The 25,190-nt window shown below is 42.2% G+C and overlaps 1 protein-coding gene across 1 annotated transcript in view; it reads left to right on the forward strand.

The window, feature by feature from the left end:
• Positions 1-25,190, forward strand: part of LOC141428799 (uncharacterized) — a 164,328-nt gene that overhangs the window by 81,970 nt on the left and 57,168 nt on the right. Inside the window, exons 3-4 of the mRNA XM_074088817.1 lie at positions 13,598-13,894; positions 13,979-14,176. Of these exons, the coding sequence (XP_073944918.1) occupies positions 13,598-13,894; positions 13,979-14,176 (495 nt within the window). The remainder of the gene's footprint in view (positions 1-13,597; positions 13,895-13,978; positions 14,177-25,190) is intronic.

A 25,190-nucleotide genomic window follows, 5' to 3' on the forward strand; every position in this document is an offset into this window, starting at 1 on the left:
AAAGCCCATAGGTACAGAATAAATAGGATCATATTCGAATCAAATAGTTAAGCCACTATATTTGAAACGTTTAGGTAATTAACTAATGTAAACAAACTTCAGCTGCCAGATTTGATACCATCAGCCAAATAAGTGGTCTATCAATTTTTAAACAAGTTCCTATCAAGTGATTATGTCGCTAAAGTCGAACGTTCAAAGTGACAGACACGTCTGTTGGCATTATTATTTTGTGACATGCAAACTATTATCATTATTATCAACTATAGGGTGGTAAACCATATATTTGGCTGATGGTACATTCAAGGATTTTAAACATTTTACTTATATACATACATACTTAATAATACTTATATACATTTTGCTTTCGTTGTACCTAATATAAACTAGAGTAGTGTATTTCAATACAGAAATGTAAATGTTTAGATAGTTTAATGGAGGAATTTCAATATTTAAGACACCAATTGACGTTGTTTTGTTTACATTTAGTTTAATATCTATCCAGTTTCAGTCCGCGCCGGTTCGTCGAAGCGAACGCCACGAAATCGCGTCGCTCCGCGTGTAAAAAATCAGTTTTCGAGGTAAAACTGTGAATTTTACAGTGAAAGTGGTACCAAAAGTTGCGCGCATGCGCGCCCTATTAAATAGTGTTTAAATCTCCCAAATCGGACCATCCAATAACCTACTGTGCTAGAAAAGGTGAAAATCCGCGGTAAAGTATATAAACATACGTGCGGCGCGCTAAAACAATCGGTTACCTTAGTGTCTCTCGGCGCCACGCAATTGACCCTGGTGAAGCCCAGGTCCAGGTGGAGTTTGGGAACCTCCCGGTACAAGATCGCAGCACCACGGCTGAAAAACCACGCCACCACGGCTGAAATCCCATAAACCACGTGCGCGACGCCATAAACAATTAACTGCTCGGTAATTCTCGGCGCCACGCAACGGTCCCTGGTGAAACCCAGGCCCTGGTGAAATTTGGGAACTTTCCGGCGACAAATCGCAGCACCACGGTTGATAAACCACGGCACCACGGCCGAAAACCATAAACCACGTGCGCGACGTCATAAACCATCGACGACCCAGTGTTCTTAGGCGCCACGCACCGGTCCCTAGTGAAGCCCAGGCCCTGGCAGAGTTTGGGAGTCTCCCGGTAAAAAACCGTTGCACCACGGCTGAAAAACCAGGGCTCCACGGCCGAAAACCATAAGTCACGTGTGCGGTGCGTCCCGCGCATCGCGCATTATTATACCAGGCCATAATATACTACCAGGCCATATAAAGGCCAGCTCCTCGCGTGCCAGAAACATGAGCACCAAGTAGGTACCAACCTACCAAGAACCGACTCAGGCTGCCCTGGGAAAAGGTACACCTACAAATTAACATAGCTCATCCATCCAAAGGCAATTAATCATCTAACTGGACAACTCCGTAAGTGCTATATATACCTAAAATATTTTTCTTTGTTTCCTTTCTTTATATAAGGCTCTTTCCGTGAAGACGGTGTCCTGTAATAAATTACTACAGGTTAGAGCAAATAGTTTAAATATTCTAGTACTTACGGGAACGACTATACCTAGTCATCGCTTCCTAGTCATACTCGTAGTCTACGCTTACCTACCTAGGTAAGCGCAGGTAGAGAATAAGATCTTTGTGTACCTAGCGAGTTGCAGAAACTATGACTATGATAATGACTTAAGATAAAGATTCTACGTTTAGAGGGACAGTTAGGCGACGTTACTTGGATATTTACAGGTCAGCAACTAGTCGGTATAAGGTACTTAAACAATCCGCAAAAGAAGAAAAGAAAAAAATATATATACAGAATAAGACACCCCCCCTTCTCCCTTTGAAAAAATATGTAATTGCAGCGTATAGTACATATAATATTAACACAGTACACAATACATATTTAGCGTATAAATATACATATTTATAATCAAATTAATAGCATTGTGGCACTGTACAAACCATTACCTACTGGCAATCACCTATCCTCGCCCATATAAGTCCCACCTGCCTATCTGAACTACCCGCTAGCTGACTTATTAACGATTACCAAACGCCACTAACATTTTGATAATATACCTCTGCTCAATTCTGTTGAACCAGACGGTGGTTAGTATAAGTACAAAAAGTAGTAATAATTAGTTACGAGTTATCGAGATGTTTTCGAGTAACCTTACGTTTTACTGAGTTTTATTGAGTTAGACCACCGATTCAGAGAGCACTTGCAATCGCTACCCGTACTTTCAGCTAGTCATTACCTCCCTTGTATAGTAACTAGTCCGGATAGTATTTCCTTTTCTTCTAACAAACACCAACCACTGGTATCACAGACACAACTTCACACAATAGGTATGCTCATTTCACACTCACCGCCGCCGCCGCGGCGTCAACCAGACACAGCCACCACGAGCACCCTGACCACCTCAGCGACAGCGACCATGACACCGACCAACACCATCCCCAACAGCCCGGTACCATACCGCACCCACGCCTTAAACGCACCTCAACCGGGGCTTCGGCAGGAACTCTGGGCACTCGCAGCTGACACGTCACAAGATGACCTCTCTCAAGAGTTGCGAATGGACTACAGCCAAGAACCCCAAACGTCACACCACATCGAGGAAACCATCGGGAAAACTTTCGAAAACCAGATCCAATTCGGAGTGGCTGGAATCCTTACGGCTATAACCAAGAGTAAAACTGTTACGAAAGCGGACAAGGCCGAGGTTACACGCCTCGCAAACGCCATTAAAAAAGAGACCGAAAGATTCGTGACCTCGCTCACCTCGCTGATGAACCCGGTCGCAGCGACCAGGCCCTCTCACCCGCACGCGCCCAGCACCGCCGCTGCGGCCACGCAGACGAATCCTGCCGCTGACCACTCCACAGACACCGCGACCGTTGTCAGGCAGGTCATCAGAGAGGAGTTCGAGAAGCTCTCCAATCGCGAACGCGCTAGCGGAGCCGAAGGGCAAGACTCCGGCACATACGCCTCTGTAGCCAGCCGAGAGGCGCGCACACCGCACGCCGCCGCTCCGAAAGCCCCCAGAATTCCGTCGACCAGACACGCCATCACAATCACCCACAAAACACCCTCAGTAAATGCCGCCGAAACCCTACAGGCATGGAAAAGGTCAGTGACCTTTCGGAACACCGATCACGCCCCGGCCGCCACTAAGTTCCTGTCCAACGGTAAAGTCAGGGTAGAGTTTGACAACGCCGAGCAGAGAGATGCGGCCCTCTTACGTACTAATATCAACGACAATGGCGAAGTCAGGGCGGAACCGGCCAGAGCGCTGAAACCGATGTTTATCATTAAAGGCGTACCGAAAGAGGTAGCTAATGAACACCTCACAGAAATTATTACCAATCAAAACCCCTGCATAGAGAAAAATATCGGAAATCAAGGCGACCTCTCCCTCCACTTTATTAAAAACAATAAAAATCCGTATTTATACAACGCCGTCTATTTGACCACCCCACTATCTTCAGAAGCGTAATCACCGCCGGCAGACTGAACATTGATCACCAGCGCGTCCATGTCTCGGAGCACATCCCTCTGCTTCAGTGCTACTCATGCCTGCAGTACGGACATACCCGCAGAAGGTGTTCAGCGGCCACCACAATCTGCTCACACTGTGCCTCCGTCAATCACCTATACCAGAGCTGCCCGCACAAAGCTGACCCCAGCAAAGCCGAGTGCCACAATTGCTCCACCCAAAATCGCCGAAACAGCAAAACAAGCAATAAACACAGCGCCACCTCCACTAAATGTCCACAATTGCTCCAGATGATCAATCTCCTCAAAACCAGGATAGATTATGGACAGGAATAACCTTAACAGCAGAAACAATCCTCTGAATATCAGCTCTAACCCACTCGCGGCTATACAAATCAACACCGGACGTGGCCGAAACGCCCATCAGGAGCTCCTTATCTCACTCGAAACGCAGAAATATGACTTCGCTTTCATAACCGAACCATATTTGCCCGGAGGCGGTAACTCAATTATGAAACCCGTCCCTGGATACACCGTTTACCAATTCCCATCTCCCGATCGCCCAGTGAAAGCAGCCCTCCTGGTGAAGGACGGGCCGATTAGCAGGCTAGGGTACTCCCAGTACTCGGACTCTAACATGGCCATCGTACAGCTCACAACAAGATCCAACCGTCAGGTATACCTGGTATCAATATATACTGAACCACGCTTAGACCCCTCTAATACCTTGGAAAGACTAGAGGCGCTATTACAAGAGACCAGAGGATCAATAGTAATCATCGGGGGCGATTTAAACGGATGGCACTCCCTGTGGGGATGTCCTAGGAATAACCCAAGAGGTAACGCAATCGCTGATATCATCCTAGCCCACAACCTCACAGTGTGCAATGAAGGTAACAACCCTACCTTCGAAACCGTCACCCTTGGATCTCTTAGATCCTCTATTGTGGATATTACACTACTACTTGATCAGCCCCGCCGCGGACAACATCCTGTACAAATCACAGAATGGAAGGTAGACCCAGATATCTGTCCATCATCCGACCACAACGCTGTTACTTTCAATATACTTACTGCCCCGAAAGGCGCAACTCAATTCCGCAATAAAACAAAGTTGTCCACCTTCCGGTACGACACATCCGCTATCAAATGGGATCGTATCGAGAATGAGATAAAGGAAGCCCTTTCGAAAACCATTCCATCCGCCTCTCATATAGAATCCTGCACCGAAGAGGAGCTAGACAGTACAATTCATAAACTCACTCGTGATATACAGAAAGCGTGTGACCATCTTCTGCCGAGGTCCAAGGCCCCCCCGTCCGAGCACCGTGGTGGAATGACGACTTGGAGGAGAAGAAGAAAATGGTGATCAAAAACCACCACAGACTCGCCAAGGCGGTGCGCCAGAAGCTTCCCCTAGAACCTATTCTAAAAGAAAGAGACGAACTCAGGAAGGAATACTCCGACGCGTGTCGCTCTGCCTCCACTGCAGCTTTCAGAGAGTTTTGTCAAAGACAAAAGAAAGAGGACGTTTGGTCAGTTACCAACAGGATCATCAAGACCCGCCCTTTAACTCAACCCCCAGCAACGCTCCAACTGCCCAACGGCTCATTCACCAAAAACAGCCACGATACAGCCAAAGCTCTACTTGACGCCTTCTATCCGGAGGATGACCACAATGATACAGACGAACAGCAACGCCTCAGGGAAAGGATGCACCTCAGTCCAGACACCTCAGATGAACCGCCATTCACTATTACCGAGGTTCTAGAGACCCTAAAAACCATTAACCACAAAAAGGCACCGGGCTCCGATCACCTGACATCTGATATCTGCTACCTGTTTGCCAAGCTCTTTCCAGAAACCATCACTCACATACTCAACAGATGCTTAACTTTAGGCTACTTTCCAGGCGCTTGGAAAACTACTACGACCAAAATTATACCTAAACAGAATAAAGCAGACTACAATAAAACTTCATCCTTTCGACCAATAGGGCTCGTAAATGTATTTGGCAAATTACTCGAAAAAATCATAGTCAACAGGCTTGTGTATCACCTTTACCAGACGGATCAAATGTTAAAAACGCAGTTCGGGTTCAAGCTCCAAACCTCCACCACCAACGCCATTCAGCACGCGCTAGATATCGTCAAAACGGCGCGAGCTAACGGGGAGCAGGTCCTGGCCGTATCCTTGGATATCCGCGCCGCCTTCGACAACGCCTGGTGGCCTATCATATTCAAACGACTCAAACATACCAAATGCCCAAGAAATCTGTATGTCATTCTACTCAGCTACATCAAAGATAGGAGAGTAAATATAAACTTTGCAGACTGTTTTGTCTCCAAAGAGATGACAAGAGGGTGCGTACAGGGATCAGTTATCGGACCAATCTTGTGGAACCTCATTATTGATGAACTCCTAGAGACCAAACTTCAGGACGGATGCCACCTTCAGGCATATGCGGATGATATCCTCCTTATATGCCACGCCAAAACTACAGCTCAACTGGAGGCAGCAACCAACAACTCACTGCGTACCGTGGTTGACTGGGGACATACAGTTAAACTCGACTTCGGACCGGACAAAACGCAGACGATAGCCTTCACCCCAAAAGCATCTCACGCACACATTCACATAGGTCATATACACATTCCATTCATAACTCACATTAAATACCTAGGCATAACCATTGATAACAAACTCAGATTCACAAAACACGTACTCAATAACATTGATAGAGTTAAAAAACTAATACATAAGATTCAACAGTTCATCAGACCCACCTGGGGTGTTCACCCAGAAAACATCCGAACTATTTACTATCAAGTTATAGTCCCCATAATCACCTACGGAGCTTCTATATGGATCAGTGCTCTCAAATACAAATATATAAGAACTAAATTACTATCCCTCCAAAGAATAGTCGCAATTAAAATCACTCATGCATTTAGAACGATAAATACTCCTCTTTCAATTACGCTCGCCCAACTCGCTCCTCTTCCCTCTAAAATAGAAAGCGTTGCGGCTGTAGAATCTGCGAGGATTAAGGGACACACGCCCCTCTTACTACACAATCTACCAATAGAGACCCCGGTCCCCCCTACGTCTCTTCTTCATCCCGCTTACAGAAGAAGCATCCCACACTCTGACATCCACGACGACACAACGCTAAACAATATAATCACGACACACACAACACACACACATATTACACAACCAGCGTACACCCTTCATGCATACACCGACGGAAGTAGACATGATGACAGAGTAGGCGCGGCATACATTTTACACAAACCAAACGGCCCCCCAGTCGCCAAAAAACTTAAACTCCATGACCGTTGCTCCGTTTTCCAAGCGGAACTGCTCGCTATTTCGCATTGCATCCAACACATTGTTACACACTTTACACAGCATAACTACGTACACCTACTCCTCTTCTCTGACAGCAAATCTGCCCTTCAAGAACTAGGAAACCCCAATAGCTATAACCCAATCGCTAACAACATTCATAGACTCATACATACACACACAAATACTCTACAAACACATTTTTACTGGACGAAAGCTCACAGCGGAATAGCGGGCAATGAACAAGCAGACCAGGCTGCCAAACTAGCAGCAAACTTACGCAAAGCACCAGACTACACACTCATCCCAATCAGTTACATAAAATACCACAACAAAAAAATACTAAATACAGAAATGGAACTTTTATACAACAACCCCGAACACTGCCATTACACTAAAACACTCTTTCCCACCTACAAAGAACTTATCACCTATCTCACCCAAAACACGCTCACATTCGCAACAACACAGTTTCTTAGCAACCATGGATATCACAAAGCATACCTACACCGATTCCGAATTACAGACGACGACCTCTGCCCTTGCGATCACACCACACAACAGTCCCTCGAACACCTCATTTTCCACTGCCCCAGATTTCTTCCCAAACGCCTTGATCTGAACATTACCTGCAATAACCTCTCCATAAACCCAACCGATTTTCAAAATATCCTGACCAAAGAGTCCACCTCGAAATCCTTCCACTCCCTACTAGAACACATCATAAAAAACCTCAAACTATTCAATAATACCTAAAACTCTCCCTACCAACAAACCCCTCATCCAACCCATTCCTCACAGATAGGTACTCTAAACAAACAACACACAACTTAAAACAATAACTCACCTCAAATCTCACACATAACACCACTATACAAAAAATCACCCAGACGCAAAGTGTATACCGTAAGCACGGAGCGTCTGGAGTACAATACTCCACAGGGGGTGGAGTTTAGTCCGTAGGCGTCTGGTGAGCAATTCTCAGATGAGTCGGGCATGCTGCCGAGGCCGGCTCGGCAGTATTCTATGAGCATTCTCCACCTCCCTCGAAAAAAAAAAAAAAAAAAAAAAAAAAAAAAAAAAAACTTATAACACCCCTCTTTTTGCGTCGGGGGTTAAAAATACGATGAAAAACCACGCTCTTCATCCTGTATATTTATGATACAATATTCCGATGATTGGTTTAAACGGCGTTAAGCGACTGCCCCAGTTTTCAATCGGTCATTAACCTGTTACGAATGAACTGCATGCAACAGCTGTAACCTTTGATAACCGATTATTCATGCGCCAGAAGCTAGTACTGAAGCAATGCGCACTACAAATGCTCTTGCGTCGATACTACTAGAATATATAGATTCCTCACTAGCTAGCGTCACTGCTTAAGTGGCTAAATGAGAAACAAACAGGCTGAGATATGAGGTGCATAGGGGAAATTCGTGTCGGTACCGTTGACCATCAGTGGTGTAGCGGTATAGCACGCGGTACGGAATACCGAGGACCTGGGCTCGATTCCCAGTGATGGTCTTATTTTTCTGGTTTTTCTGTGCATCTATATTTCAGTTTGTATTTTCAATTTATATAGATTCCTACAAATATACAGGGTGTGTCTGGTCATGGGTCTTTAAATTCAAGGCCAGATTTTACTCGTATAACTAAGCTACATTTGTTTTTGTAATCATCATCATCATCCCAGCCTATATACGTCCCACTGCTGGGCACAGGCCTCCTCTCAGAAAACAAGGGGCTTGGGCTATAGTTCCCACGCGGGCCCAGTGCGGATTGGGAACTTCACACGCACCATTGAATTGCTTCGCAGGTTTGTGCAGGTTTCCTCACGATGTTTTCCTTCACCGCAAAGCTCGTGGTAAATTTCAAATGTAATTCCGCACATGAATTTGGAAAAAACTCAGAGGTGCGAGCCGGGGTTTGAACCCACGACCCTCTGTTTGAGAGGCGATAGGTCAAACCACTAGGCCACCACGGCTTTTTTTTTGTTTTTGTAATATTATCAAATAACTTGAATTTGGGGTTGAGACTCTGGGGCCCTGGGGAGAAAGCGCCAACAGAGTCTACAGGGAATGCTCCAAGCGGTGGTGGAAAGTTAACAAGTCTGAATTTTAGTTTATTCATTAAAATAATGTCATGGTTAATTAAAATCTTGAAGCCGTGGTGGCCTAGTGGTTTGACCTATCGCCTCTCAAGCAGAGGGTCGTGGGTTCGAACCCCGGCTCGCACCTCTGAGTTTTTCGAAATTCATGTGCGGAATTACATTGAAATTTACCACGAGCTTTGCGGTGACCGAAAACATCGTGAGGAAACCTGCGCAAACCTGCGAAGCGATTCAATGGTGCGTGCGAAGTTCCCAATCCGCACTGGGCCCGCGTGGGAACTATGGCCCAAGCTTTCTTGTTCTGAGAGGAGGCCTATGCCCAGCAGTGGGACGTATATAGGCTGGGATGATAATTAACCTCCCTTAAAAAAAGCCTGACTGGCGGTAACACACTGTATTTGTATTGTATTGATTCTTGATATAGTTGGTACAGCGATCTTATTTGTTTCTTTCGAATTGTTATGTCATGCTCGTTGAATAAAGTTTTATCTGTCTATTTGGTCGCCTGTTAGAACTGGTTTGGAATGCAGTTCCAAATAAACAAAGGGGACGGAGCAGGTTGCTAATCCAAGCGGACATTAGCTGAAGGTCGATCAGTGGCCAGGTGGTATGACCTTGTGCAAGGTCCGCCCGGATTGCTACCACCATCTTGCTCGCTAATCCTGCCGTGAAGCAGCAGTGCTTGCACGGTTGTGTTTCGGCGTGGAGAGTAAGACCGCCGGCGAAATTACTGGCACTCTGGTCTCTTTCTAAAATGCTTTTCTCTATGCAGAGACTATGACGCTACTTGCGTGTGACATCACATGCAAGTGAGTCTTTCTCTGTCTAACCTTGAATTTCAAACCCATATAACTTTGTTGTATTTAAAGATAGCTTAAATAATGTATTTCTGTCCGATAACATGCATTGTCAAGATTTAATTTACATAGTGAACAAAAAAAAACAAATAACGTATTACTTGCAGGAGTTAAAGGCCCCATTCTGTATGAAATCAAAATTACGCGACTCACAAGTCAAAATATTACGCTTGTCTGGCTTCACCCTAATCCCACACCTCGCTAAAAAAATTACACATATAATCGTTCATGACTGGCACGAACGTTACCCATCATTATCTTCCAAATTATTCTCTCATGAACTTTCTAGAAAAATGTAAATCAAACTGCGTTAACATTTCCCAGTGTTTTTCACGCTTTTACTATTTTATTACTGCTCTTACTGTTCGAGCGTAAGACATACACTTGGTTATTTGAATTTATGATTAAATCTGGAACTAATGGAAAAATCATACAAATTGCATTACATTGCGAGGCCGTAAAGCCAACGAGTTTCTAGTGGTCAATCGAGCGCCGCAATGTAATGCAACTTGCACGATTTTTCTTGCATGTCTACACTCGGCTTTACATCTGTAAAGCACTTGTCCCACCGCCAGCAAGGAAGCGTTAGCTATAATATCTAGCGTAAAATGACGTGTGATTATTACATGGGTCTTAAAACATGATCTAGAGGTTTCTTAGTAGGTTTTTGGTTTAAAATCCCTCTAATTTCTATAAATGCGAAAGTTTGTAAGTCTGTTTGTTTGTTACTCCATCACATCGCAGGTACACAGACAGTTTGAGTTACAGGGAAGGACATAGGATAGTTTTTATCCCGGGAAATCACATAGTTTCCGCGGGATAGGGATAAATGAATTCTACGCGGACCGAGTCCCGGGTAACAGGCTAGTAAGTAAAGCTATGAGCTATGACAAAACTGTATTAAGGTGCTGCTAAACCGCTGCTTAAAAAAACGGTGACGGTACGGAATCGCAGTGACGCATCGTATGCGCACCGTGCGTTTTGCATGCTTTCCACACCGCTGCTTAATACACGCAAACGGTGCGGAATCGCAGTGACGTGCCGTAAACGTCACGACTTTTGTTCGGTAAAGACCTGTACCCTTAGTGTAAGTTTTCGGTTAGAAAATACGTCTTGATCGCGTTCGCTTTAAAATCTCAATTTATATGGAAACACGAACTGCGCCTCTAGCGGAACGTTTGCGATGTTCGTGTTTCCATACAAATTGAGATTTTAACGTGAACGCGATCGAGACGTATTTTGTAACCGAAAACTTACACTAAGGGCACTGAAACTGATTTAAGACGTGAGTTATCCGGTCATTATATTTAATATGAGTGAGTCTCACGGTAGTTTCATTTTCAAAATAAGGGCACTGAAGTTTACGACACGTCACTGCTATTCCGTATTTTAATAATCCGTGCCGTCACCGTTTTTTAAAATGCGGTTTGGTCGTACCTTTACAAAGTAAGTTATGTACAAAGTTAGTCTCTATTCGCAGAAACCCATTCTAGTTTCGGGGCCACTAATCTAAGATGTTTTAGTCGTTATATGTTGCGAAACAGTTAGCCAAAGCCACTGACCCTTGCATCACATTACCACTGTAATTATGTGATCATGCGAGAAGCCGAAATTATTGTAAAAAACTGGCTAAGTGCGAGTCGGACTGACACACGAAAGGTTCACTGACGTGCGATAGGTTTAATAAGAATGGAACAAATTTTCTTTTAAAAATTTCAAAGTGCTACAAACTCGAAAATAAAACTAATTTTATACGTATTTTTAAATACAACTTGAGAAGAAACCTAAAAACACCTTCAACCATCTAAGACCCCGAGTACAAAATTTTGATTTAACATAATGTTTAATCAAACGTTAACTTTTCTTGATTGTCATTGAATTTAAAATTCTTGCATTCAACATTTTTACGAGGGGTCTCAAGAGGTTAAAATTAAACTATTTTTTTTAAATGCAGACTATGACAGAGGGAGATTTATTTATTTCTTTTTATTTGGCAATTTAAAAGATCACTCAGTTGAGTACCTTTCGATATATGGGACCCTAGAAATAAAGTCGTACAGTACATTTTACATTAAAACGTATGTACGTACACGTACGTTATATAGAGCTCTACAACAATATAAGCGGCGATCGCATTCCAGACGTTTCTGTGTGTAATTTTTTTCCTAACTCCTCTGCAAGCCATAACTACGAGCAGGATGACTTTACATTTTTTATTACTCTATTAATAATAGTAGATTATATAACGAGTGCAAAAAAGGTGAGAGTTGATAGTTGATAGGTTCAGTTACTTGAGGGTTAGGCTGCGTTGCCACCAGAGATGTGGATGTGTTGCGAGGAAATGTGTTTTTCATGAACCAATAGAAACTGAACCAAGAGAAGCTTCATTTACCTATCCTCAAACAGCACAGCTCTAGTGGAAACAGCTGAGCGGAGCGAGGATAGATAAATAAAGCGTTTATTGGTCCATGAAAAACACATTCCTCCGCGTTCAAAACACGTTCCTGGACAGACTCACAGACAGACTCACAGACAGACTCACAGACAGACATACTAAGCGGTCAAACTTATAACACCTCTCTTTTTGCGTCGAGGTTTAAAATTAACACAAAAAAAGAAAGAAATAAATAAATAAATAAATAAATAAATAAATATCACGGGACAATCCACACCAATTGACCTAGTCCCAAAGTAAGCTTAGCAAAGCTTGTGTTATGGGTACTAAGCAACGGATAAATATAATTATATAGATAGATACATACTTAAATACATATAAAACACCCAAGACCCGAGAACAAACATTCGTATTTTTCATACAAATATCTGCCCGACACGGGAATCGAACCCGGGACCTCAAGCTTCGTAGTCAGGTTCTCTAACCACTAGGCCATCTGGTCGTCTAAAGAAAATTATAAGTTTATTCGTGACTGTGAGCGCCTTGGACGCAGATAAAGTTTTACTTTATGCTCTAGACCATAAAAATAGTCTTTTTAGGCAGCCTATATCTAACATGAAATTTATAAGCATCTATCATCGTCATCATCATCAATTCAGCCATAGGACGTCCACTGTTGTACATAGGCCTCCCCAAAGACTTCCAGTTTCTTCGATTCGAAGAAACCGCGACTTTAACCAGAAGCCGTTGTCTCACTCGCTGACGTTCACGATGGCATTCGCCATCTCTTTCTACCCTCGTCTAATACTGTGTGACAGAAATATGTGTCGAAAGCGATTATATTCCACGTGTGTTAGACAATAAGGCTTCAGGTCATCCATCCATCTCTTCGGTGCACGTCCTACGCTGGGCTTGAGTGAAGTAGTAGACTGTACAACAAGAACATAAAACGAGAAATTTTACCCGAGGCGTTCATATAGCCATCCAAGCCGATACGGCGAGGGTGGATAGACACGTCGAGGGGAAAATAGGTTTAATGCTCGAGTTTTACACTCAGTTTCTCACTTCGATTGAGAGGAAACTAAATAGCAACAGTGGAAACAATTATTCACTTACTATGTACCTTTTATTGTTCACGCATTACTATTATAATTAAAAAAATAGTTCTATTGATCTATTTTGATTGATTTTTAGTTTTATATAAATTAAAAATTATTAAAAAAAATTTAGAAACTTTTTATTGTTTGTGGCTGTTGACACCTTGGTCTTAGACGAATATTTTACTTTACGCACTAGGGCATAACGCCTAAATCCGGCAAAAATATCAACTTTACGAGCATCAGAAGTGGATATATATTTGTCTTGTTTGTTGTCTCCAGGATGAAATGGAAGCGTGGACGCCGGTGCTGACGAACATCGCGGTTCTCGTCATAGCAACAGTCCACTGCTTGGTCTGCATCATCAGCATCTACCATCTCTCTAAGCGCGTGTGCTCGTGCTTCCGTCCCCGCCAGGCCTTCGACCACAACCAGTTCGACCCTGGCTTCAAGCAGCCCTTTGTCGTGCACATTGATGAGAAAAAGGGAGAGCCGAGGGATAAAGAGAGAGAGAAGGGACACGAGCTGTGCAAAGAACTCGAAGTGAAGCTCCAGGGAGAGACTTTGAAGAAGAAAAAGGTGAGGGGTTAGAACTGGTGTGCGACAAAATCTAACTATGTATCTAACTCTTAACTACATTTCAATCGTTATTTTCTTTCTAAGGCCGAGACCCCAGAATTCGGCAGCGCGAACAGCAAGGAGAAGCTGGTGTCTCATTGGCTGGGACGGCAGCCGGCGGGGGCGACGGGGGCGGCAGTGGCGGCGGGCAGCGGGGGGCGCGGCAAGCGCCCGAGGGGGGTGCGCAAGCGGCCGCCGCAGCTGCTGCTCTTGCCGGCACACCCCGCACATCCCGCCAGCACGGTTAGTTACACTTTTTTGAACCAATAGAAATAGAATTGCGTTTGACCAAAATCACGTCTGGTAAGCGAAGATGTGGACGGAGCCAGAATTCCGTTTGCCCGAATTTCATGTGCCATAATATTCAACTGCCATAATATTGTTTCTTATAATTTCGTATGCCATACTCATTGTTTCCCATAATATAAATTTCAATATTTTAATTTGTCATAATCATTATAATCCATAATTACCACATGCCATAATGTCATTTGCCATTCATGAAAATGGTGATTATCAGCACTGATAAATACTAAAATTTAGCTAGGTATTGACACCGATCTGAACTCATGCGCGCGTCGCGTCGTCGCATCACGACCCCCGAATTAACAAATACCTACCCACGACTCGAAACAGCGAAGCTTTCCACTGTCCATTGCGTGGCCGAGTCGCTCACCGCACACTGTTTCACTGGCTGCACACGCAATGAATAGAAAAATAGCTCGCTACATGACATTGCCGCCGGTGACCCGCAAATCCGTGACCACGACTATAATAACACGTATCAATCGATTGCGGCATTGTTTCCACAGTCTAATGTACGAAACGTTTAAATTGTATGGCACAATTTGAATGTAACGTCGGATTTGATTACGCATGGAAATCGAATGAGTAAATTCACGGTTTGCATCATCATTTCGGGTGTCGCTGCACTGAGGGTATCTGTGACATACTAGGTGGCGCTGGTACTTACTCGTATCATATATCCGTTTGACAACTTTGTCCCTTGAATGAATGAATGAAATGAATGAATGAAAAAAGTTTATTCAACACACACATAGTTAATAGTTACAAAAATTGTTGAAATACAAAATATGAAATAAAATAATATATAATTTTATATGTGTGAGTGAAAAGGTCCCGCCTCAGCATAAATGCGGACTCCTGGGATGCAGTCAGCGCTGGTCTTCCGGCGGGACCACGTCCATGTGCGTGCGGGTTTGTGTCACGTTTGCGATTGGTTAAATAACTGTGAGCAAATCGCACACGAGATTAAACTTCAAACGGACCTCACACTATTCTAAACAGCTATTTTTTTCCAAAAAACCTATAACTAAAACACGTGAAATGCTTTTATCTCTTAAAATTGCATAGTTCCGCTGGATAGCGTAAACAATACGTACGTACAGTCAGGTGCAAAAATAAGTATCTATTCGAACCACTCAAAAATACCCCGCTGGCTACTGGCTACTGGCCACTGGCCACACCGCTGCTACGTGCTCGTACCACAACACTTCTTCACCCCGGTTACATCATATTATGCATGCAATGTTATTTTCTAATGGTCTTGGTGTGAAATAAGATACAACTAATGGTACCTAGGTACCATCAAAAATGTCTATATAATAAAATCTTTGATCGGCTACCCCGAAAATCTGGCTTACCTACGAAATTTTAGAAAATGTAATACTGTTCGACTTTGCGATGCAATGTGGCACGCAAAATAAGCCAAAACCCTTCCTTAACTCTTTCCACTTACAAATAAATATCATGGGACAATTGACACCAATTCTAGCCCCAAACTATGCAAAGCTGCGGGTACCAGGTAACGGATAAAATCATACTGACACAGATAAATACATATTATTATATTAAACGTCCGAGACCTGAGAACAAGCAAGCGTTTTGAAAATACAATCTGAAACATAGATGCACAGAAAAACCAGAGAAAGAGACCAGCGCTAGTAATCGAACCCAGGTCCTCAGCATTCCGTGCTGCGTGCTATACCGCTACACCACCACTGGGCAGGAGTACAAACACGAATTTCTCCTATGCACCACATATCTCAGCTTGTTTGTTTCTTTTTTAGTCACTTAAGCAGCGACACAGCGACATCTATGCTATAGCCCTCATCGAGAAACTTTCAGCACTCCATTGGAACTAACCGAACTGTTTGTATTTTCGATATGGATTTTACGGGATGACCGTAAAAGTTATAAAATTTGGAGTTTAAATAAAAAATACAAAAAGACTCCAAAAAAACAATCTTAACAAACAATCGTATTATTCTTCCCCGACCGGGGATTGAAATCGAAACCTCAAGCTTTGTATAGTCAGGTCTCTAACCACTATACTATCATATCTCCTAGATTATACGAGTAAGTACTTAGTGTTTGTGTGTAAAAACACGGATTCTGATATTAGAAAGTATTTCATCGGCGCTTCCCACGCCATGTAGCGAGCCAAAATAACTATTTCATAACATACACACGGAGAAAAGGTATACGTAATAATAATGCTTTCTACCACAATCTTCGGCATGCGAACAAGTTCACATAACTTGATTGATTCTGGCGTTTTGCGGAGGTCTACATCAATAAACTACGACCTTTTATCTTGCTACTCCGCTACCACACGATATATATATATATAAATAAAATAAATAAAAAATAAAAGAATATTTATTCATAAAGCCAAAAATATAACATAACAAAATACAAAGAAAGAAGCAGATAAAAAATAATTTGTGAAGAGGTAAAGGACTCAGCAGTGCTGCTGGTTTTCAGTCCTCACCTTAAAGAAGGAAATGGTAGTGTGGCTGACAATAAGCAAAACACTACCTAAAACATAATAAAAAAAGAAAAAAATCAATTCAATACCTACTACCTACCTATTTTAGTACTTACAGTACATTTACATCTATATAATAAAAACAAAGTCGTGTTAGTTACATCATTTATAACTCAAGAACAGCTGGAACAATTTTTTTATGATTTTTGTGCTTTTGAATTTGTCTTTGTCAGGAATAGGATAATAAATATTAAGAACATTTATACAATGCAATATGCAATTATACAATGCAATTTGCAATTATGCAGTATGCAATGTTACTTTCCGGAGGTCCATATCAATGAACAGAAACAATTACTTTGCTCACCCGCGACCTTAAGATATTTTTATGCAAGAAATGTGTTTTCATGCAGTTCCTTCACTTCCACAACGTAAGAACACACAAATCACACAAACCCATCTATAACCACCACCACTACACTGATGCTAACATCTAGTTGCTTAATGAATGGTTGTGTTGCTCTGAAGCTGAGCTCAAAACGCGTCAGTGGCGTATGGTGGTGGTGCTAGATGGGTTTGTGTGATTTGTGTGTTTTCTTACAGTGTGGAGGACGACACACTTTTCTTGCACAAACTTGTAGAGCTGTCATAAGGTCGCGGGTCAGCAAAGTAACTCTTTCAGTTCATTAGTTGCATATAATGCAGGGTTGGCAACGGATTTTACTGTTGATGATCCTCTTATGGCCAATATATTTATGGCTCATTTCGAAACTCAGTATTTAGCAGTTTATAACTTATTGTCAATTTATTTTCTTACTTCACCTGTAAATACAAACAACGCGCAATCAATCAAAAATAGAACAGAACTTCCGACATGGCGCAAAAAAAGCGTCAATAGTACCGCATTCCGAGCACGGTAGCAACACTGTAGCTAACAGGGGTTTCTATATACACTATATTATATATGCTTGATGTTTCCCGCGACTCCGTCTTCGTCATCATCTCTGCCAGAAGACTGGATAAGGCGTTCCCCAAGGACCTTCTCGACGCTTCGTTCCACGACACGCAGGGGGGTTACCGGGGTTGCAAATCAAAGGTCGTATCGTACCGTCCCTCTCACTCACGTATTAAATAATATTAGCGTCAAAGGGACGGCAAGATACAAAGCTCGAAGTGCAACTTCGTAGTATATGGTCAGGTCTCTTCGGTTATGTGTGTCTGTCTATCTGTGTGTCTGTCTGTGGCACCGTAGCTCTTAAACCGGTGAACCGATTTGAATGCGGTTTTATTTTGAAAGCAGGTTTTCTAGTGATGGTTTTTGAGATATTGAAGTTTTTACCCTGAAAATTGCATAGTTCCCGCGGGATAGCGATTAACGAATTCTAAGCGGACGGAGTCAGGGGTAACGGCTAGCAATCTATAATTTATTTAATCAGGCGTTACTTTGCGGAGGTCCATATCAATCGACTGAAACAATTACTTTGCACACCCGCGACACGTTTATGCAAGAAATGTGTGTCCATGCAGTTCTTCCACCTCCACACTGAGAACACACATCACACAAACCCATTTATCACCACCACACTACACTGCCGCGTTTCGAACCCAACCAGAGCTCATCTTCAGAAGCAACACAACCTTCACCAGATGTACCTAAACGGACCTCACGATACTAACACCATCTAGCGGTACTTCGCCTGTAAAAATAAACCTTGTTAAATTCGAACACAGTTCCATTAGACTTCTAATTACTCTTAAGAGCGCCATTATTTTGCTATAACAATAATGCATTGATACAGCACCGTTCGTTACAAAAAACCGGCCAGTTGCGAATCAGACTGGCGCATGAAGGGTTCCGTACCATCTATACAACATTCATTAGACATTAGCAAAAAACGGCTAATAACACCCCTCTTTTTGCGTCGAGGGTTAAAAAAGTTGGAAAACCCCCGACTTTGTCACTTCAAAGTTCAATATTTCAAGAACGGCTGAACCATGTATGTATTCAAATCGGTCCACCCGTGTTAGAGCTACAGTGCCAAAGACCAACACACAGACAGACAGACACACATAGCGGTCAAACTTATAACACCCCTCTTTTTGCGTCGGGGGTTAAAAATCACGTTTGTTGTACGGGAGCCCCCCTTAAATTTATTTTATTCTGTTTTTAGTATTTGTTGTTATAGCGGCCACAGTTATACATAATCTATAAAAATTTCAACTGTCTAACTACCACGGTTCATGAGATACAGCCTGGTGACAGACGGACAGACAGGCGGACAGCGAAGTCCTAGTAATAGGGTTTCCGTTTTTAGGCTTTAGGTACGGAATCCTAAAAACGGTTTGTCGATATCTCTGTATTAATGTTTCATTTTAATCAGACTTACCTAATTTTGTTTTGTAGAAAAATAAGTCTGTATTCAGTTATTTGAAACTGTTGTATTTATGGAAAGTATTTTCTTTACTTTTTACATAAACATACACACGTTCGTTTTCTTTTTACTGGGCCTAATTTGCGGACAGTACAGTCACATACATGAAAAAGTTTAGTTGTATACTTAGTTATAATTAAGTACTTATCATAAGTATGAAATAAAATATGCGATTGCTATTCGACAAATATATGTATCTATCCGTGCGTGTTCTCGAGATTTCGTTCGTTCCTTCAATTATATAAAATGTATTCTTCTTAATAAATTCCGCAGATCACGGATTACCAGAGTAATTAATTGTATATAGTTCAAAATATTATGATAAAACTGTTTACTTCGAAGACTCACTCAATGAGGGCTACCGTTTTCGCGCTCACCAGTTGGCGCCACTGTAGACAAAGGTTGAAGTATAGTGGTTAGTTTGTTATTACGGGTGTGAAAACAAAATTTACATTTAAATCATATTTAATACCTTAAAACCGTGCCATAAAAATATCGAGCATGCCACAGTGTTGCGTAGTCCCGTTTTGTTCGGAAAAAAGGGAGGACAAAGGTTTCCGAAACACAAAACTGTCTCAAAACACAGACATTAATTGCCCCGTAACGCATATTTGCCATAATTAAGTAATGTATTACAAAATATTCACAAAATTATTCTAATTATAATTAAATGATATTATAACGGATAACTCACGTCTTAAACCGAGTTTAGCCCGACATGTTTCAGGCTATTTCGTAGCCCTTCCTCTCAGGAGCACGCGACTCGGCGGCTGCCGCAACACGCACACTATATACGCGCCACCGCTCTGCTCGCACGACTGTCCGACGAAACTAACACCTCCGTTATAATATCATTTAATATGAGTGAGTCTCACGGTAGTTTCATGTTCAAAATTATAATTAAACCTGCGTCGCTCACCCAAAAATAGTGACATTTGACATTTTGGAGACCTCTCGCCTCTAGCGGCAAATTCATACGCGATAGCCCTAATGAGGGTGTTCACAGAGGCGAAATATCACTAGATGGCGTTAGTATCGTGAGGTTGGATGAGAAAAAAAATCACCCCACTTTACGTCCATGGGAGGTACCCTAAAAAAACTTTTGATTTTTTTATTGTACCATTTTCTCGGCATAGTTTATATATACATATATATATCCGTGAAAAATTACAGCTTTCTAGCATTGATAGTCCCTGAGCAAAGCCGCGGACGAACAGACAGGCAGACAGACAGACAGATAGACAGACAGACATGGCGAAACTATACGGGTTCCGTTTTTGCCATTTTGGCTCCGGAACCCTAAAAAGTCGGTTTGGACTATAGAAACCTGAGTTTACGGTATACAGATAGTTTGAGTCCCGAAGAAGAACATAGGATAGTTTTAACCCCCGACGCAAAAAGAGGGGTGTTATAGTTTGACCGCTATGTGTGTCTATTTGTCTATCTGTGTGTCTGTCTGTGGTACCGTAGCTCTTAAACGGGTGAACCGATTTGAATGCGGCCCATCGCAAGCAAACGTCAAACGGACCTCACGATGCTAACGCCATCTAGCGATATTTCACCTCTGTGAAAACCCTCATTCCCGTACTCGTGTAATGAAAGCAATGAGGCAACCTATGCTAACAGCTAGCAATATCAATAGTGTATTGGCGCGCGTGCGCGCAGCTATGAGAGCGGAACGGGCGGCGCCGGGCAAAAACGCTAGTACAAGACTTACTGTTCTTAGCAGCTAAAGGTTCCGCCCGCTAGACCGTAACATACCAGAACCGCCACCGTGTTTCGATACACGCGAAACATATTCTTTGTACGGATTACAAAAATCTAAGGCTGCCTGGAAGAGATCGCTCTTAAGCGATAAGGCCGCCTATTGTTTACAATAACTGACACGCTTAAGTATTTATGTTTTTTTTTACATTTTTCAAAATCCGGGGACGCTTCCCCCACCACTGGAAAGGAAAACATAAGAAAGAAAGAAAGAATATATTTATTCACAAAAACACACAAATACAACAAACTTTAAAAATAAGAATAAACAACAAAAATAAAAGAAAACAAAAAAAACAAACATGAAAATACTTACACGATCTTTATCTGTAATACCTACCTATGTTTTACAAATAAATAAATGATTGATTGATTGATTGATCGATTTTCTGTGTTCCCGCAAAAATGAAACGGCGCCGCTGACTCAGCATTATGCTGAGGCGTTAGACGCCATCATATAACTTTTTTGTTTTCCTATCAACTAATCTATAAAATCCAACATATCCCCACGATGCACGAGAATATCCCCATTTAGGGGCTGTTTCACCATCCACTGATTAGTGTTAACTGGCGGTTAGGTGTGATGCCGTCTCTATTTGTTTTGTTCGAATAGACGGAGATGGCATCACATTTAACCGTCGGTGAACGCTAATGGATGGTGAAACAGCCCCTTAGTATCATGGGCTCCCATAGATGATCCAGGATTATAGAGATTTTTTTAAAAAACATTGAGATCCGGTTGAGAACTAACGCATCACTAATAGGAAGATATTTTGTGACATCTACTTTGTAAAAGTGTTCATAAACTTTCATCTCTACTTTAGTCACTAAAAATAATTTTGACCCTACTGCGGCATTTTTTTTACCAACCAAATATTGTTGTACTCAAGATTCGAACGTAAAGGACTACGCACGACCGAGTACAGTGCGCGTACGCGTTTTTCCTGTTCATTGAGTGGCAGCACACAGTTCCACTGGCCACGAGCGTCTCCGCCGCGCAATGAAATCCTCCATAGAAAACACTCATCAGGCCGCTGTTCGCTCATAATCCCAGAGCAGTCAGATTCGCCCGTGCTAGTAAAAGTGTAGGAAAGCGGTTGCCATCAAAGTATGGCGTTGTATGTAAAACGAGACTTTCGTGCGTTGACCCATCCTTGGCCCGAATACCTGACGCACGCAGGTGCGCCGGCGACGCCTCGCAGATTCACGAACAACGTGCTTTATGAATACTAAGTAGTCCGATCCATGCAGAAGAATTAAACCCGACAGCCTTAAAAAGTACTAAAAAGAAGAAAACAAGCCTAGTGGGCTAGAACTTTGTTAAGTAGCTAACTTAAAGTTCAACAGTCGGGACCCATTAGGTAAGAATTTTCGAGCGTCACGATTTAAATGGGTCCCGACTGTTGAACTTTAAGTTAGCTACTTAACAAAGTTCTAGCCCACTGGGCTTGTTTTTTTCTTATTAGTATTTTTTAGACAGTCGGGTTTTTTGATTTTTTAAATGTATTGTTTTATGTCACAATAGTATATTAAAACGGTTATAACTCATATATTTTTAGAATGGGCTGCTTTCATTTGATACCCCACTCTATAGGTTTGAATAAAAAACATTTTTTTAAAACATACATTTAGGTGCCAAAATCCGCCATTTTGTTTTTTTAAGAATTTCATGTACCTACCCAGTGTCACTCACATCATTAAGACCAATCCAATGACGTATCATTTATCAAAATCGGTTCAGCCGTTGAGTATTTACGAGTGGACATAGGAATAGACATACATACATACTTACATATATACATACATACATACGCGTCAAACACATAACGAAGAAGGAGTCGCAGTCGGGTAAAAATAGCTTTTGTTGGAATTCAATTGTTACAGTTTTGTGGCAGTTTTATTGTAAAGGTTGCCTGGAGGAGCTCGCTCTGAAGCGATAAAGCCGTCTATTGCTTGCCTTGGAAAAACTCTATGTACTTGTGTTTTCTGTACTGCTTACCTATGTATTTATGTTCGGTAAAGAGTCATTGTATTGTTTTGTATTGTGTGGGCTTCTGCATCACTTCGTGTTTCTATGATGATGATGATGATGATGGTTCAGAACCCTTTTAACATTAAACATGACGCAATGTCGCAAACAGACAAGCAAGAAGCGTTTCCGTTATTTATAATTTAATAATAGAAAACTGGATCATTTCGCGCACGCGCGCTGCGGCACGTTCCATAATCTCATTCAACATCGCTGCTTGCCATTTGCTGTTGTTATTGCTTCTGTAAGTATAAGATTAAGGCATATTTTGGGAAGATCAGTAACTGTTATGGCCCGTCAAAGATAAGCACGTAGCAAGTAGAGCGAGATAGTAACTTTTGAAAGAAATTTCTTGTAGGTGGTAGAAAGAGTTGATGTGCTGTCGTAGGTTTCGCGGCAGCATTTATTATAAAACCACAATGAAACACAATATATTAAAAGTAGCAACAGCCCGCAGCTCCATCTTTAAAGAATGCATTTATCGTTGTCCCTTGGTAACTTTGCTATCTTCCGGGATATGAATTAAACCTATAAATGCACCTCCCTATATGCAAATGTAAGATGCAATGCCCCCTTCTGAAAATAATCCTTGCGGCGCTCATGCTGGCTGTAATTAAGACGAAGCCGCGGGCACAGGTGGTAGTATGACGATATAAGGCAGAGCTTATCCAGCAGGGTTTCTTAAAGTGGGGTCCACGGTCCCTTAGGGGTCCGTAGCATGTATATCAGGGGTCCGCAGTAAGTGAGTCTGTAAACTTATTACTAGTAAATTGTGTAGTAAACTTGACGAGACGCATTGTCGTTGTCGATACGTAATCACTGCACTTAGGCACTGCGCGTAGGTTTTATTTTTTATTATATACTTATTAGGCTTTTTTCATTTCCAACAATATTTTTGACAGGGCTCCGTGGAATTGTTTAAATTGTGAAAGTGGTCCGTGACTGCGAAAAGTTCAAGAAACCCTGTTATAGTCATATTAGCGCCGTCATATTAGAGGCCGCCGCACGGTCAATAATACTTAACACGCGAAAGCGATTGTTTAAATCAAAGATAATCGGTAAATAAACTATAACTAAATGGAGTCTGTAGAAAAATAAAACTGACCTTTCTCGAACAAAAATATACACACACCAAAGGTTATCCCATTGTGCTATTGTCATTCATTTTGTTATTTTTCTTAGCGCAAAAACCTCGCGTGGCGTATTGCAAAAACTCTCAGGGTAGGGTGGTGTTAGACTTTATAAGTTTGAATAATTTATTGAATCAGGCGTTACTTTGCGGAGGTCCATATCAATGAACTAAAAGAATTTCCTTGCTCACCCGCGACCTTACGATGGCTAAGCTTATGCAAAATATGCGTGTTCATGCAGTTCCTCCTCCTCCACACTGTAAGAACACACACAAATCACACAAACCCATCTATCACCACCACCACACTACACTGACGCGTTTCGAACTCAACCAGAGCTCATCTTCAGAGTGACACAACCGTACACCATGCTACCAGTTGTTAGACATATTTTGCATAAGCTTAGCTATCGTAAAGTCGCGGGTGAGCAAGGAAATTCTTTTAGTCAATTTATAAGTTTGACCGCTAGTGTGTCTGTGTATCAGTCTGTGGCACCGTAGCTCTTAAACGGGTGAACTGATTTGAATGCGGTTTTTTTATTTGAAAGTAGTTTTTCTAGCAATGGTTCTTAGACATGTTTTATCAAAATCGGTTAAGCCGTTTTTGAGATATTGAACTTTGAAGTGGCACTGTCGGGGGATTTCCAACTTTTGTTGGTTAGGTTATGGAATGAAGATTTAGACCCTAATCGTACCTTGTCCTAATATAGTGAGGTCCGTTTGATAATTTGACATTTGCGTCATGTTTAAGATTGGCTTAGGCTATGTATAAATAAAATGGTGTGTGTGAAGTTCCCAATCCGCACTGGGCCCGCGTGGGAACTATGGCCCAAGCCCTCTTGTTCTGAGAGGAGGCCTGTGCCCAGCAGTGGGACGTATATAGGCTGGGATGATGATGATGATGATGTATAAATAAGTAGTGCATCAACTGGAATGGCTTTCCATCGGGAAAAGTCGGATCTCAATCAGATAACGACTGCGTCCGACGTGTCAATCAATTATTGTATTAAATTAGTGACATTTTCACATTAACGTTTTAAACTTTCGTGATTCTCACTCATAGTCAAAAAACACCACATACGGGACTTACCACGCTATTTGTACACAAGTAA

Source organism: Choristoneura fumiferana, chromosome 6 (genome assembly GCF_025370935.1).
Source record: "Choristoneura fumiferana chromosome 6, NRCan_CFum_1, whole genome shotgun sequence".
NCBI lineage: Eukaryota > Metazoa > Arthropoda > Insecta > Lepidoptera > Tortricidae > Choristoneura > Choristoneura fumiferana.